Source organism: Apis cerana, linkage group LG6, assembly GCF_029169275.1.
Source record: "Apis cerana isolate GH-2021 linkage group LG6, AcerK_1.0, whole genome shotgun sequence".
Taxonomy (NCBI): Eukaryota; Metazoa; Arthropoda; class Insecta; order Hymenoptera; family Apidae; genus Apis; species Apis cerana.
This window is the reverse complement of record NC_083857.1, coordinates 8,164,724-8,181,298: the sequence shown is the minus strand read 5'-3', so window position 1 is coordinate 8,181,298 and position 16,575 is coordinate 8,164,724. Positions and strand designations below refer to the sequence as shown.

The window sequence follows — 16,575 nt, the reverse complement described above, 5'->3', positions numbered from 1 at the left end:
TATCACAAATATATCGAAAAAAAACGCGCGAACTAATTAATAAAGTCGATTCAAATATCACAACTATGGCTTGAACGCAATTTATAAAATAAATATGGAGAAATGGAACATGTGGTGCCATCTGTCGAGTATCAAAAGCATCTTTTTAAAGACCGAACAAAGAAAATGGAACATGTGGTGCCATCTGTCGAGTATCAAAAGCATCTTTTTAAAGACCGAACAAAGAAAATGGAACATGTGGTGCCATCTGTCGAGTATCAAAAGCATCTCTTTAAAGACCGAACAAAGAAAATGGAACATGTGGTGCCATCTGTCGAGTATCAAAAGCATCTCTTTAAAAACCGAACAAAGAAAATTGAACATGTGGTGCCATCTCTTGAGTATTAAAAGCATCTCTTTAAATACCGAACAAAGTAAGAAAATTGAATCTCTGGCGCCATCTCTTGGTTATATTTTTAACAAGATTCTTTTAACACTCAAAAGATGGCGACACTTGTACAATTTAACCATATATTCTATCCTTTTCCTATTATCTTCTATCCTTCCTTTTTGTGTTTCATTTGCGGCACTCTGGAGATGGCGCTGATTTCAATATTTTTATACTATCTCTATCCTTCTTCCACTCATTTGCTCTTGTATATATATTCCGTAAAATTTATATGATTAAAAAATCATGTATGTAATATGTTTTATTACTTAATTAATTTTATTTATTGATTAAAAAACCTCAATAGAATTTATTCTATTTAATTTTTGTATAGATATGATCAAATTCTAAGCATAAAACAAAAAAATTATTGAATATGAGGAAAATTTATTAGTTTTATTCATTCACCGCTAGATGGCTCGTCGATGTCCATTAATTGTATAGTTTAAAATTACTTATTATTACTATATTCACCGCTAGGTGGTTTTAGTAGGAAAAAAATATTTGTGTAATTCAATTTTTTCTTATTCATGAATAACGTTATGTTAATGAAAAAAAATATAGCATAAATCGTATTTTTTAATTTACATATAATACAAATTATCATATTACTCTTAATAAATATTGCAAATGATGGTTCAATAACAGTGTGTAGATAGTACCGCCACCATGTAGATAATTATTCGAACTGATCTGCACTAACCTACTCGAATTTAGCGGAACGCATCAATATGGCCACCGGTAGCTGGCTCATGTTCCCGGTCGTTAATTATTTAAATAGTTTCAAAGAACGTGCGAATATATTGAAATAAACACTTTTGCAAAATGAATATGTCAGTGGAAAAAAAGAAATATCCATCGGCACTGCCAACAAATTGGCCGTCCAGAGAAGAGGCTTCGAGAAAAAGCCAAAATCAATTGTCATCTACTGGAAAAGTTGACGTTTATTATTACAGGTACGTTCCATATTTTAAACATTTATTTAAAACATTATATTACAATAATATATAAATACTGTATACAGTATATGTATAGTATATAAGAAACTTGACAAAAACTTGTATATATTTTATGTCGATTACGATGATGTACGAACATTTACTATTGCTTATTCTAACCTTATATATATATTTATGATATCCTGTATCTATTTTTTAGTCGCGGAGTCAGAAATGATGCATCGTTAGTACCACCGATAAGACAAACAGCATCTATATTTAAGCAACCAGTAACTATTTATAAGACGCAGGAAGGAAAAGTGAAAGATATTAAACATGGAAATCAAGAAAAACCTAAACAAGTTAGTATTTATTATCTATTTTTATTATTACTTATTTTTCTCATGTATATATACGTATTAAATAGTCAAAGTATTACGCCATGTTTTTTCCCCGACATTCTTTAATCGTAATATTTTTTTATTATTAAAAATAAAAAAAATTTGTCAATTTTAAGATTTTATGTCTTATTTATTATGCCATTCAATGTTCATAATGTATATAAAATTCATTTGTAATATATCATATCCCTTTGAACATAAATGTAATGTCCCAAGATCTTTAATTGTGTGATCAAGTTATAATTTGTAATTTTATTATGGTATTTAATGTTCCCCCTAAATTCTTGTGGTTCAATCATCAAATCATTCGTTTAGGAAGGAGCCGATAAAATTGATGGCAAATATGGCTCCCAAGATAAGCCTAAACAGGTAATATATTGTTCGATGTGCTTGTGGAATCGATAATTATTGTATGTTTCTTTCTATCATTCGAATACAATATATTTATGAATAGATATTCATAATTGTCAATTTCTTTACAAACAGTTGCATAGTGCATGTTTTTTTAGAAAATTTTTTGTTATCTGAATGTTTTATAGAAATATCAGATTCATAAGACACATTTTTTAATTATGTATTATATGGATTATTATTTAATTCTCTACTCTACGTATTTTTCATCTTTTATTGGCAAAAATATAATAGTACAAACAATTAAAAAATATAATTTTCCTTGTTTCATATATTTCAGCAAATATATTTTGCTTTTGTGATTAGAGTATTTTTCTTTATTAGATTTTTTTATGTGTGTCAGTTTATTATTTCGTTATTCCGTTGTCTCGTATAAGATAATACATATTATTTCATGTAAATATGATCAATTATATATAAATATTCTTTTCAATTTTACAGTTATTTTGGGAAAAACGTTTGGAAGGTTTAAGAGCATGTGATCCAGACGGATTTGAATTCGATGGAATGGATTTACCAAAAAGTTTGAAGCCAGTTGGTCCGTATATTACGGAAGAAACTTTGCTTCAAAGTGTTGCAACTGCATTACATGTTTCGTCTCAACCAGTCACGGGACAAACGGGTTCGAAGACAGCTTTAGAGAAAAATCCCGGGGTATTTCTTAATCCCGATCAACCCCTCGTACAGGTAGAATAGATATTTAGATACCAAATAGGGTGCTTATATTAAACTCAACTTGCGTTACGTGTTACATACACTTAACCAAACATCCTGATCAAACACCCTATTACGGAATGTAAATAATTATGTACTGGAGGTTTGAAAGGGTATATCGACGAAAACAATAGAGAATTTTTAAATCAAACATTTAACATAACTATCGTCGAAATATAATCGATAAATTAATTTCTTTTTCTGTTTCAGGCCGTCTCGATAGCTGACGAAGACATCAAGAGGCAAGAGGATCGAGTTGCTCTAGCAAGGAAAAAGCTACAAGACGCTTTACGATCTATTCCTATATAAATTGTACAATTCTTTTAGATATTTATATTAATTCCCTCACCCTAGTCCTAAGTTCGTTATAAATTATACGTCTTATCCTGATTTTTATAATAAATGTTTTATAAAGAAAGAAAAATAATTCACTATTACATATTTAAGTAATATAATTAAAAGTAATTTAGGAATTAGCAATAGTAATATAGAAGTACAACGATGAATAATTTTCAAAACAAATAACAGTCACTCGGTTGCCTGTAATTCTGAGAAAACAAATTCAAAACAGCGATAAAACTTTGTGTTTAACGATTAAGAGAAGAATTCAGTGAGTGAATCAGCACTGTTGTCATTAAATTTTCGTTACGAGCTGATGATAATATTTATGACGGTTCGAGTATCACGGTCATTCGCCATCTGGCCAGATTTTCGGCGTAGTCAGAAAATTGAGAAGGGCCGGTCGCGAGAATTCATCGATTCCTCGGAATGTGGTTCGACATTGTTTCGACGGGAATGAAACTGCATCTGCACGGACCGGAAACGAGGACGCATGAAATGATCCTTGAAGCGAGCGGTTTCGCGCGAGAAAAAGTAGGAACACGCGTGTAACCGAGCCATATGTTCTCTTAATGCATCAATCGTGTCCATTAGCCAGACATCAAATTATACAAGCACGCGACATTTTTACCACGTATAAAACTTCTTTCCACTCTGCATCACCATGATACGTACAAAAAAAGAAAAGAAAAAACCAGGACGTATTTTCAACTCTAATATTCTCGACTATTGCTCGTAAATCACTGGACTGGTCGAACTTGAATTCGACGAAAGTCGCGCGAGGAATAGAATGGTTCAATTATGTTACCAATGACCTTAACTCGAAAGTGGACGTCACAGGACGCGAAAGTCAGTGACATCGACGGTGCAAGAACAAGCACCTTGATACGCATGCACGATATCAAGGACATCTTCTAGCTATATTCTCGAAACGTCTTTCTCAGCGACACGACAGTAGCTCGGTGTAGTTTTGTAGGATGTCGTCTGGGAATGGGTGCGTGCCCCGAGCCCCGCACAAAAGAATGCCCGGGCAGGTATACGGTTTTCAGGTAAGCACAAGCCAGGTAAGCCAGGTGGTAACCTCTTTTTTCACTCTGTCTGCCCTCTCCTCCGCCGTCATTCTCCGAATCCCGGGCCTCCGTCCTTTTCTCATCATCGCTCAACAGCTGTTTCCCTGAAGGGTCGTTCTCCCTTATTCCCAGTTGGACGAAAGGAGAAGGAGGGAAATGTATAGGACGTATAGGCACATGTCCCACTTTAAATCGTTATAATTCGTCGAACACGTTTGTAGATCCTGTCTAATCGGCCTTACATGCTCTCCTCTTTGGTCTCGTGCGTGTGCGTGTGTTCCACCGGCGAAGGAAGTCTGATCGAGGATGTGACCCGAATATTCAGCGCACATTGTCAAGGATACGCTCGTCTCATCCGACTTTTTAACGCGGAGTCGACACCGATCAGCCTATCATCTATGTAAAATATTCTCCGAGGAATTGTTAATTAGGATTTTATGAAAAATGATTTAATCGGAATTTATCGCGTTTATAGGGCTTGTAAATATCCCGGTAGCATTCGGTTTTTGTAACTGGATATTTTGCATCGATGGTTCTTATCGCTTATCTGAGAATATTATCGGTTTGCCGCAGCAATTTCTGCGGACACTTCGTTCCACTGTCTAGATTACATTCGGATTTATAAGCAAACGTTTATGCTCTTATACCTGTGTTTCTATTTTATTTAAACAATATCGTGAAAATTACCTTGCACTCGTGTCGCACAATTTTTATATTATATCGCATCGAGAGAATTTTATTTTTCCCGTAATATCCTTTAAATAATACATATATAATGGTCTTTTCATATTTATTATTTTTTTTCTTTTCAAGTAAATGGAATTACATTCACATTATAATATAACGCAACGATTTTCCTTTTGATCGGTAAATTGGCATAAATAATTGTGGTTAAATTTCAATGTTTATCGTCAATATAGGGAAAAAAACACGAGTATCAAAATAATTGATTGACAGTTTGCGCGATATATCAGCGATCGGCCAATTTTCTAATTCTTTTACACTTCGCACACACGTGCGAATGCATCCGTAGAAACTTGTTTGCCCCATTTTATCGAGCCCCATTAAGCAATTATTAAGCCGGCCACGAATGCCCGATACACCTTAATGCGAATTAACTGCATATTTCATACATAATCGTTAAAAATCGGTATGGAATCGGTTTCGCTTTCGTACTTCGTAATTCGCAAGTGTATATACGTACAATAAACCAGATAACAAGGCGAGAACAATCGAACGCATTAAACTGTATTCATTTCACGTATCCCGTGGCCGGTGTACCCGATAAAACTTAATCCCTGCTTAAACGCCGTTGCGGTTGATAGAATATGCGCGTTCGCGGTTAAACTCGTCAGTGGACTTGTAACACGAAACGAAAGGATCCGCGTTTTGTTTCTCATTTCTTTGGAATCTCTCTGGTGAAATTCCATGGTGGAAATTATCCATGGACTCCAGGTGTCTCCTCCACGCCTCTCCAAGCCTGATCGAATTCCACGAGATTAGATTTTGTTGTTTTCGCGACGTGACGCGCGTAAACACACGCGACACAGCCACTGATTAGAGAATCGAATCTCGTTAAAGTAGCCGGTGACCGCGTGTTGGATCGTCTTGATTTTGATTCGTTTGGACTTTATCCTTGTTTATGAGAAATATGAATCGATGTTTTGTCTGGATATAATAATTTACATTTGTAATTTAATATATTGTAATTTGTAAGTGAAAAGAGGAAATTCGTAGAATTTCTTTTTTTTTTTTGTACGAATAAGAGATACATAAAATGATAGAAATTGTTTGAAATGCGATTATCGGATGAATAATGAAACTTTTATGACGAACTCTTTGAGGGGAGAAAATATTTTATAAAAGATAGATGACGCTATGTAAAAGCTTTTAATGAATTTATAGGAAATTAGATTTTTAAAGGAATAAAACGGCTTGAAATATGACGGAAAAGCTGTATTATAAATTGTAATGGTTTTTATTTTTGACTAAATAAATTCGTTTTTAGTATGGCCACACGACTTTACACATTATGCCCTTTAAAAGCCGCAATTAAGGGCGTAATCATAAATTAAGTACTAGTTTTTTTTTTCAACAAAAAAATACAGTTTTTTTGAAAGATAATTATATTTTTCATACTCTTCATACACACAACATTTTTACGTTATGTACGAAGATAAAGCGAGAGAAACTTTTCTCAAGCTCGAGAACCTGGCTTGAATGGTGTTATAAGAAAGAAAATTGAATTTGAGCAAACTAGTGCACTCAGTGGATAAAGTACCTTAGTACACGAGCTTATAAAAGGCAATAAAATTTATATTTTCATTTTTCACATCTATATTTTCTTTTTATAAACGTATATTAACAAATTACACTATTTTGCAGCAACAGTAACAGAATGGAAAATAAAAATTGAAAATTATTTTATCACAAAATATTGAAATTCCTTGAAATTAAAGAAATTTACTTGCGAACAAATCTTGTATCGCTTAAATTTCATTATTGCGCTTAATACGAAGAAGAAATGCTATGAATCAACGGATGATGAAAAATTTATTCCTATCACATTTCTTATTTTTAAAATAACAGAACGAGTTTTAATTTGTAAAATTAACCATGGATCTCTGACTATTAACTTTCGAATTCCAGCAATCCATGGACAAGCCACACACTTTAAGAATGATCTCTGGCATGAAATATTCTTGAAACGAATCCATTGAAACGAACGAGCTCATCGTATTATTATTATAAACGGGAATTGCGAAATTTTCGACTCAGTTCTGCCATCCAACGTAATATTAAGAATTTATATTTTTCTTCGTGCGATGAGCTTCATCGAGCGATTCTTCGAGCTTTCATGTATATCGTAATTCCTCGCAGTTCGACGAACTAAAATTGGATGGGAAGATTCTATCTGGCACGTATCGCGGATTGTATCTCTGGTTATGTCGAACCGCACTCCCATATAAATAGAAACGCCACTATGTCCTGTTATCGATCTTTTGAGCTCCGGTTCGACCAAGGATGACCGTGCACTCGACAAAATGGTTATAGAGTGAAAAATATCCCTAGAAAAAATCAGGAATATTGAACATATGCCAAACATATGGCAAATTATTTGCGATCAATGGTCAGCTGAGTTATAAAAGGCGAATTAACTCAGCTCAGGTAACGAAAGGTAACGGAAAACGGAATATAAGGTTCCCACAAGGAGACACAATGGAACAATAGAGAAAGAAGAATTTATATTGAAGACCGCATTTTGTTTCGACGAAAATTTTACAAAATAACGGTAAAACGTAAAAACATAGATTTATTATGATTTATTGCTGACCCCTATATAAATAACTAAATTTCTTTCTTCTCGTTTTTTTTTTGTTGTCGTCAAATATTTTATATTCTTTTTTTTTTTTTTTTTTTTGCAGTTCAAGAGGAAACAATCAATTTCAACGAGATGCAGCGGATAAACATCATCAACTCGCAAGAGGTCTTTTGAAGGAGGCGTTGGTTCTTCCATCGTTCTCGACGGAAGAACAGCTGGGGACCTTCGACTCCCAACTGTTATACGTAATCGATGTCGACTGACTTTCTCTCTCGTGGGCCCGCCAGACGAGAGCGATGGATAGGAGAGAACTGGTCGCTTTACCAATCTCGTATTTCCAGGCATACGTTAAAAAAAAAAATCTTTCATAATCGCCCAACCGCTAAATTTAAATGCCAATTAAGAAATCGTCATTGGAGTGTAATTATATGACGAGTTCGATTGAACGGTCCCGCGTTATCCTTCCATTTCGCCACGAACTTTCGTAACCCTCGATACGACGAGGCCATGCCTCCACAAAATTTCTTTTTTAACGTGATCAATCGACAAAGCGCGAGCGAGACGCGAACAGCTCCAGCTGATCCACCGACACTCCAAGTCATTAAACTTCCGTTCTCGTTCTAGACCGATCCAGATGTACAATACACGCGCACACACACACGTGCCCTACATGCCCTATCCCTTATCCCGTATATGTACACGTGCACGTGGAAGCGTACACACGGGAGGCCATCAAGCTTGGCTCATGGTTTCCGTCTGGCCCATTGTTCGTTTCGTTTCAGAGGCCAGAAAAAAGTCGCTCAGATCGAAATCTATTGAACCGTCTGAAAAGCGAGCTCTTTTCTTCTCCTTTGCCGCGTGCTCCCTTTTCTGCGTCCTCCTTCGTCGTCTCGTTCCCTCCTCTTTTCAATTTGCACGCTCTCTGTCCTCTTCATTTCTCCGATCACCCTTCGTTTCTTCGTCATTCTCTCTCTCTCTCTCTCTCTCTTTCTCTCTCTCTCTCTCTCTCTCTCTCTCTCTCTCTCTCTCTCTTTCTCTTCCCTTCAGCCAGCCCTAGTGGGCCATCGTCTCGTACACGAGACTTTAAATTCGTCGGGGGGTGTCGCAAGATTCGCTCATAGGGAATCGAGGCTAACGTCTCCGGGGGATCAGCGAAATGTCAAAAGCGTACGCACGAAATTTCATCGACGATTCGTTTCTCTTGAAACGAGTTTCAAGGCGAGAGAAATTTCTGCCTGATCTGAAGTTCTACCTGTGAAGTAGGCAGCATGTCGGTCGGTATGTTGCAAACTTCGTTTCTTTTCGTGGCTCGTTCGACGTTTGTCGGAAAAATGTTTGCTCGGTTTGAAGGAGACTGAGTAATTAAAAATCCCGTTAGGTCTCTTAAGGAATTGGGGAATTAGTGAGCTCGAAACTATTAAAATGGAATATATTATGTGAGAATGGAAGTAATATATTTTAATGGATTGTTTGTTTATATCGGGTCTATTGAAATATACATAATGGAATTATTAAATATTTATTATAGGGAAAATCTTCTATAATATTTACTAAATAGAAATTTAACGATACAATGTTACTTTTGTGTAAAAATAAAATTCACCTATAAATTTAGAAATTTTGTATTAAGATTAAATATAAAAATGACAAATACTTTGTTTAATGCCAATTATTATTGTTATATTCTCAATTCCAGTTGTAATATTAAATTCTTACGAATAATTGTACAACGAAATTCAAATAATCAACGAGATTTAAATTACATTACGTCGAGATAACAATAACACGTGAGAAATATTAATTTTAACTTTTTCTCTAAATTTGCCCCCGTATACCTACACCATTGTCCAAGGTACTTCGAATTCTCAGTGCAAACGCATCCTAGAAGCCGATCGTGAATCGTTTTCTGTTTCTCGTTCGCTCGAAAGTGCCGACCATAAATACAAAGGGTATTGGTAACCACGTGAATGTTAGGTGTAAATAAATCTTCTATCGAATTTATAGCTAATTTGTGGCTCCACGCTGTCTTAACGAACCATTCTAATCGCTGTAAAATTTCCATATGAAATACACTAACCTGTATTCCAATAAGGCACGTTAAGAATCGTTACAAAGATCTTGAATTGAGGTTATGTGAAGATTTTCATCTTTGAAGTAAATTTTTTCACATCTAACTATTATCTTATCTTTACTTATCTTTTTATCATTATTATTACACTATATTTTCAATTTAATATATTTATTATTTTAATCAAGAGTTCTTTTAAACCACGTAATATACAAAGAATCTATTATATCATCAAAGATTCGAAAATGTTTGAATCTTGCCGACATACGTCTGTTCCTCAATTAATCCTTATTTTTCACGGTTCCCAACCTTGAGTATTCACCACTCAAATTTTCGAGCTCTCAGTGCACGCCAGCCTATAGACCAACTGAAGCTCGGTTTACAACGTACACAACACGTACGAATGCTTCTTCACAATCGATAGAAATAGCGATAGAAGTCTAAATTTATCAGAAAACAAATTCTTATATAATATCGAGGAACAGGAAAAATCTAGTAAAATGCTATCGCAACCTCTCTTATTTTTCTCAAAAATAGAGAAAATTAAGTTTGAAGTGATTGGCAATTGAATTACGTCGAAACAAGAATCGAATTGTAACAGGATACGTATTCGTGTAATATTGCCGACTTCTTAACTAGTAAAAACAGAGATCAAGGAAAGGTGAGAGCAGGAAAGGTGACAAGTGTTATAGACTGCGGTCAGAAGCACATTCCGCGAATGGACCGAGCACGGTATATTTAGAAAGCAGGCAGTTTATCCGCGCTATCATCGTTTACCATGCTATTTATGCGTTTTCGCCGTTGTGCAACGGCCTTACGGCCGCTACCCATGCTGACCCCGCTCGACGGACGTCGTTGCGTGGGTGGCCGCCGAATTTCGTGGTTAACCAGATATTGGGATAGATAGTCGATCAATATTGTCAGCACCGGCTGCTTCTCTGGCTTCGTACTCGTGAATCACAGCGAGAATTGGCTAAGTAATCGCTCAATCGTTATCCAACATTTTTTCAACCTATTATCTCCGTGATTCATTCCGAGATATCCGCCAATTTCCTACACCGTTTCCATCAAAATAACAAATAATCTCACGATACCCAACGATCAGCTAGCATCGGGAACGACAAAACTTTGAATTCCGAAAAACCGGAATTCAAAAGTATCACAAGGATACACCTTGACATGGCGTCTAACTCTTATTTACCCTCGGCTGGCTCGGTGGCCAGGCGTGATCGTATTAAAATTCACACCTCGTTCACCCCGATGGCACGCGAAACGGATCGCTCGAGGCGGTATCGTATGGGTGCTAGCCGCGAGCAATACGGCCCTGCCCTTCAGACACGCCGTTCGGCGACAAGACGTGCGTCGGCTCCACCACCGCCGCCACCATCGTCGTCGTCGTCGTCGTTGTCGTCCTAGCAGTCTTGGTCGACTCACAGGCCAGCAATGCGGTTCTCCCCCGTTACACCCCGTCGATCGAAATCGAACGAAATATTCCCCCCTCCTCTCTCTCTCTCTTTCTCTTCTCTCCATCCTCGCAGCGCCGCGTATACCTTGCTCGCACATACACGATCTCCGGTCCGTATATAGGCGCACGCGAACTCGCTCGATCTGGTATTCGAGCGCGCGTGCGAACGCAAAACGCGAGCCGGTGTGCGCGCAGAAAAATCACCAAGGTGTATTCTGCGAACGCGACACTCAGACGCGTGCGCGCGCGTGTCTGTGCAGGTGGCGGACGCATGTACGATATACGATATGTGTAGGTACGCCGATCTCGCGAGGACACGCCGCCCCGCAGGAGTTGGTGCAGTTTCGCAAAGCGACGACAATGATCGCGCCGTGCAAGGCAACCGGTTGCATGCGCTAAAAATACGGCCGAGCATGCCGAACGTCGAAGAGGAGTTAGCTAATGCGCCAGCCGGCCAGAAACTGTTCCGTTCGTTATTAAGTTAAACACGAGCCGGTTGGCGCCACATCCTGAAACGCGGTTATGAGCGCGTGCCGCTAACCAGCGACTCCCTCGTGTCCGTCTTTAAGGGTCCTTTACACTTAGGGCGACCCCTTAAGGATGTACGTTTTCCGGGGAGAGCCTTCCCTGTTTTAGATTTCTTTTTCCCTTCTCTCTCTCTCTCTTTCTCGCTGGATGGAACGAATACCATTCCGTTTCTCAACATCCGTCGGGGCGCTGTTGTTCGTAATTGCGGAGGGACGCGGATGGAAATCTGTTGAAACGATAGCGGTTGTTTGGGGAACGCCTGTAATCTATCGTTCGGTGGCGTTGATAGGATTCGAGAGGATTGGGGAATCGAGCGTGGGGCTCGACTTTCCGCCGCATAAAGAAACACGTTTTTAAAAGTATGATATTATGGGGCGCGTGATGCATAACGTCGGGTCTGATAAGATATAAATGTAGCATACAGTGGATCGTTATTGCTCGTAATAAGCCGCGACATTAAGAGCCACGCACGGTGTGGCTGGTGTTCGGTCACGGCCCGAACAGTATCGTGTTGCAACATCTCTCGGGGCTGCGCTTTCTTCGGTCGTTCGCTGCAGAACAGCCGGTAGAGACTTGTGAAAATGGTAGCCACGAAAACGCGAGGCAACGTGGGCAGAATCGAAGGAGGTTGAGCAGCGAGGATTCGCAGCTGATCCAGTATTCGCTATTTCTCCGCTCGCTTTTTAAAATTTTAAATTACTACCTCCAGACTGCAGTAATTTAGTTTCTATAGCGAATGCTATAGTGAATTGTGGATACTTTAATTCGGTTTTCAAGCGATGGAAGACATTAACCGATTCGTCTCGTTAAAATTTTCCAAGCTGTGATCGAAATCTAATTATTTCACGTCCGTTTTAATCGATTTTGTAAATAACTCAAGAGTAGTATATAGTTATCGAGATTAAGGGAGTTAATAACATATCTGCTCTTTGATGTGAATAAAAAGTAATAATTATACATCCACTCGTAATACGAATGCTTGGAATTAGTTAAATTTAGTTAAAAATTCTTCTAAAATTCTCATTTTATTACGTTTATTTCAGAATTTTATTCCAATTCACTCACTCGTTAAATCAACAATCAAATATGCAGTAGAAGCGAAACGAGCAGAATCCGTTAGAAATAATTCAATTTAGCCACATCTCTTCCAATTACGAGACAATGCACAACCGGTGCATTACGTATATTACATTCCTCATACACCTCTTGACTATCTACATTTAATTTCACTCAGGGCTGCAAACCCTTGGCTCGTCTTCCCGCATCAATTCCAACCTACATACCTCATCGTCGATACGTCGTGCTCAATTCTTGCAGCATCCTGGAAGGGGATAAGCGCGAACGTTTTCCATCCCTCCGGCCACAATTACATCAAAATTGTATCCATCATCAATTACTCCGATTGATTATGCGGCGATCACCAAATTAATTCGACGAACGGGCACGTGCACGAACACGATACTTTCACGCTCGTGTTTCGTGTACAGAAGGCGCGCATATGTCGGGAGAAACCACCCCTTCGGGGTATGACGGGTAAATCGCCGCTCGTTGCTCGATCAGCTCGTCCCCCTTGTCGTTGGCCGTGATAAAAATGAGCGAATGCGAGCAAAAGTTTCGGAAAACAACGTTTACAGGACAAGTTGCAAGTATTTACGAGCGAGCACGGGAGAGCACGAGCTCGGCAGAAGTCGGCAGGTGCTCATGGCAAAAGGTGGCATCCCGAGACAGCCTTGAGAAAGCAACGGGTCGTTGCTTTCGGCAAACAATGAGAAACAAAATTAGCCGCTTTTGCCGAAGGATTAGAGAGAAAGTTAGCGGTTGAAATTTCTTTTTCTCTTTTTCCTTTTCGTCATTTGAATGACTGGCAACGATTTTGAAAAACCTTGGGATTTTGTCTAATGTGTCCTTACTTCAAATAATGTATAATTTTATTTAAGTTTCAACGAATAAGGATAATGGTTTGGTTTGGTTAGTATTTAAGCAATTGTGTGCGGATTTTTTCTTTTTCCTTTTCTTTCTTTTTTTTTTTTTTTTACTTTGAGCAAATAGAAAAGAAAAGTATAAAAAGGAAAGGTTTATTGTCCTAAGATTTTGCTGACACTCGTCGTTTAATCTGCGTTTTATTGGGCATTATTGTTGAATCACGTTGACTTTTAATAAAAGAAATAATATTTTTTTTTTATTTTCTGTGCAATATTTATGCATTCGTGATTATACGAATCCACACTTTTTGTACTTTTATTTAATTTACAATCTTGTAACTTGCTACTTTATAGTAATAATAAAAGAGTTACATACACCAGACACGCTAATAAAATGCAGTCAACTTTCTCGTATGTTACGTTATAATCCTTTCTTAACATCGTATAGGTAATATCATTTAAAACTATTATTTATTATTAATTTCAACGAAGCAAAAAAATTTTAAGAATAGATATATCAATATGATATATCAATTTTTGATCTTTTCTTTCATTATTTGTGAAACCAAATAATACACGTAAATATTTCTATAACAACGTAAAAGAAACCTATAAATTTTTATCTGAAATTCTTCGTAAATATTATCATCATTTTATTATTTTATAATAATCGAATATCAATTAATAGTGAAATAGTTAAACCAATAAAATTTAAGCTAATGAATGTTTTCAATATTCTGGAATTATTCTAGTGCGCATCGTCGTCTGTCCTCGACGAGGACATGGTCCCGATCGTGTGTGCAGACCCGACTAAAAATCGAGCAATCGGTCGGTCTGGGGAGAGGACGAAGGGTCGTCGGCAGAGAACAATGGAACACGGTTGCACCTTGGTTCAAGGTCCAAACGGGTGCATTTAGAAATCAGTTTAGATCGAATCCCCCGTTTCGTCGTTAGCAAATATATACATAGGATCGTGCAGGTGGCAATTGCGTGATTCGCGGATTAAGAGATTGAAGATATCGGTGGGGCGATTATTCGTCCTCCTCGTATCGAGTTGACTTTTGACAATTAGTAGAAAGGAGGTGGACAACTTCTTGCATCGTCCGTTTTTATATTACGTGGCGAACTGGTTCCTCTTGAAAATTTATCGCGGCGCATCTTTAAAAAGTATCAAAACGGTTGTTCTTTTATTAGGCTGTGCACTTCATCGCACTTAATAATTATTATTTTGTTTTTTAACTCGAGAGAAGAATTTTAATAAGTTTTTTTTACGAGTAATTAATGATCTCTTTTTCTATTTTTCTTTTTACGATTTATTTCTTCTTTCTTTCTTTTTTTACGAGATTTACGCTTCAATTAATTATAAATTGCAATCTTGAAAATTGTAGCGTTGATCTGCGAACCCCACATTAAGAACGAATTCCTGCATAGTCTGTGGGATCATTGGCGTTGGAGTTCAAGGACGATAGATCGGCGGAACTTAACCTAGCTTAACCGATTCAGAGTGTAGATATTCTTGATACCTCGATTACGGAAAGTTAACCATTCCACGGTGTAATGCGCAGACTATAGCGCAGTGCACTGTGCACGAACGTTGTGCTAAGACATTTCAACAGAAACTTGTTTGGCGGTGTGCTCGTGGAATATCGATCGCAATAAAAAACTCTGTTTTTCTCGTTTCATCGGCGATACTGTATAAATTTATATCGCGAGATTCGATCATATTAAATTGGATAAAAACAGAACTTTTGCATCTTTCTTGAATCGGACGTGGTCGAAATATTTTAATGGATATTTGATCTCATAAGGAATATTCGTTTACCATATTTAATTTTAATATATACGCGTTTGATTTGATTAATGATTATCGATAAGATGAGTAAAAATTGATGGAACAAATAACAATTGTAAAATTCGTGAAATTGTAAAAATAGGCAATTAAATCATATAAAATCGTGACGTTTTAAGAAGAATCTCACTTTTATATCGGTACCTAGGAGTAGCTGAGATTTCCTTTGAACTACTCTTGACGTCGTATCTAATTTACGGCGTGATAGGAGTCTCAAACGATCCAACTACGGTTTACGACTCGAACGATACCTTGCTATTATTTCTCGAGAGTCGTAAATTTCCTTCCTGTTGCATTTCCTTTCGCCGATGTGCTGCAGTGACTACACGCACCACGAAAAAGAGTACCGACGAATGCGTTTGTTAGGCACCCTATATGCAGACAGAGGTCGTTGACGGGACTGCGGATAGGAAAGGGTGTTGCATCGCGAGGTTAACCGTGAACGGTACGATGCATACAACAAATATTCCTAGAAAATACACTGTTACCACTATAATGGTTAAAACGAGTCGTTGTATCGAAACACGCGTATTTTTCGTTCGTATTTGTTAAAGTTTTCCCTAAATTATAAATTTCATCGATATATTTTCTAATTAAAAGTGGGGAAAGGGGAAGAAAAATAAACGAACTTCAAACTGAGTAGGTTTTTTTAAATAAAAAATAGAGCTGTAAAAGAAATCTTTTTATTATCGTTAATTAAAATTGCAATCAAACAACAAAGCTGGAAGTAGAAATATTGACGGTGAGTAATTAAATTAACTGAAATTGCATCGACGGAATGAAAGTGCATCCCCTGATCGTGACATTTCATGTTATCGCGAAGAGATGGAGCTACAATCCCAGGCAGCCCCGGGCAATCAGCGTTGTTGAAAATCGGTGGTGCAGCCGGTGCTCTAGCATGGATCCATAGGGAAACTTCGCGAAGAGGCAAGAGCACGAGCGGTAACACGGAGGGGGTTGCAAGCCGGTAGGGACGAGTGCACGCGCCCGTATCCGGAGGCGAACGAAGTGTGGCGCTCTCAGCTGGTAGGTGCGCTCGTACTTCGTGCGCCGGTGACGAATGTAGTGGGGAGGGGTGGTACGGTGCCACGTGACCGTCATGACCAATCACTGAGACGCAT

At 37.7% G+C, this 16,575-nt stretch overlaps 1 protein-coding gene and 1 long non-coding RNA gene across 5 annotated transcripts; one reads left to right on the top strand and one right to left on the bottom strand.

Annotated features, from left to right (window-relative positions):
• Positions 1-874: 874 nt before the first annotated feature.
• LOC107993740 (methyl-CpG-binding domain protein 2) lies at positions 875-3,315 on the top strand. Of its 4 annotated transcripts, none has more exons than XM_017050337.3 (5): positions 875-1,383; positions 1,586-1,727; positions 2,082-2,135; positions 2,619-2,864; positions 3,102-3,315. In XM_017050337.3, the coding sequence occupies exons 1-5, from the start codon at positions 1,253-1,255 to the stop codon at positions 3,198-3,200; spliced, it is 672 nt and encodes a 223-aa protein (XP_016905826.1). In that variant the 5' UTR covers positions 875-1,252; the 3' UTR covers positions 3,201-3,315. The 4 variants fall into 4 exon arrangements, with proteins under 4 accessions (XP_016905826.1, XP_061932193.1, XP_016905828.1 ...); XM_017050338.3 differs by having other exon boundaries at positions 921-1,383; positions 2,619-2,831; XM_062076209.1 differs by lacking the exon at positions 2,082-2,135 and having other exon boundaries at positions 917-1,383; positions 2,619-2,831.
• A 2,944-nt stretch (positions 3,316-6,259) lies between these two features.
• LOC133666250 (uncharacterized) lies at positions 6,260-16,455 on the bottom strand. The gene is made up of 2 exons (XR_009830115.1): positions 9,700-16,455; positions 6,260-7,368 (listed from the first exon to the last, which is right to left on the bottom strand). It is a non-coding gene; the product is annotated as an uncharacterized LOC133666250 (long non-coding RNA).
• Between the last annotated feature and the right edge of the window lie 120 nt (positions 16,456-16,575).

Bases quoted from the DNA above. Each gene is read 5' to 3' on its own strand.
- LOC107993740 (XM_017050337.3), top strand. From the start codon at position 1,253: ATGAATATGTCAGTGGAAAAAAAGAAATATCCATCGGCACTGCCAACA. The intron at 1,728-2,081 runs GTTAGTATTTAT...TCATTCGTTTAG, and splicing joins ATCAAGAAAAACCTAAACAA to GAAGGAGCCGATAAAATTGA. The intron at 2,865-3,101 runs GTAGAATAGATA...TTTCTGTTTCAG, and splicing joins CCGATCAACCCCTCGTACAG to GCCGTCTCGATAGCTGACGA.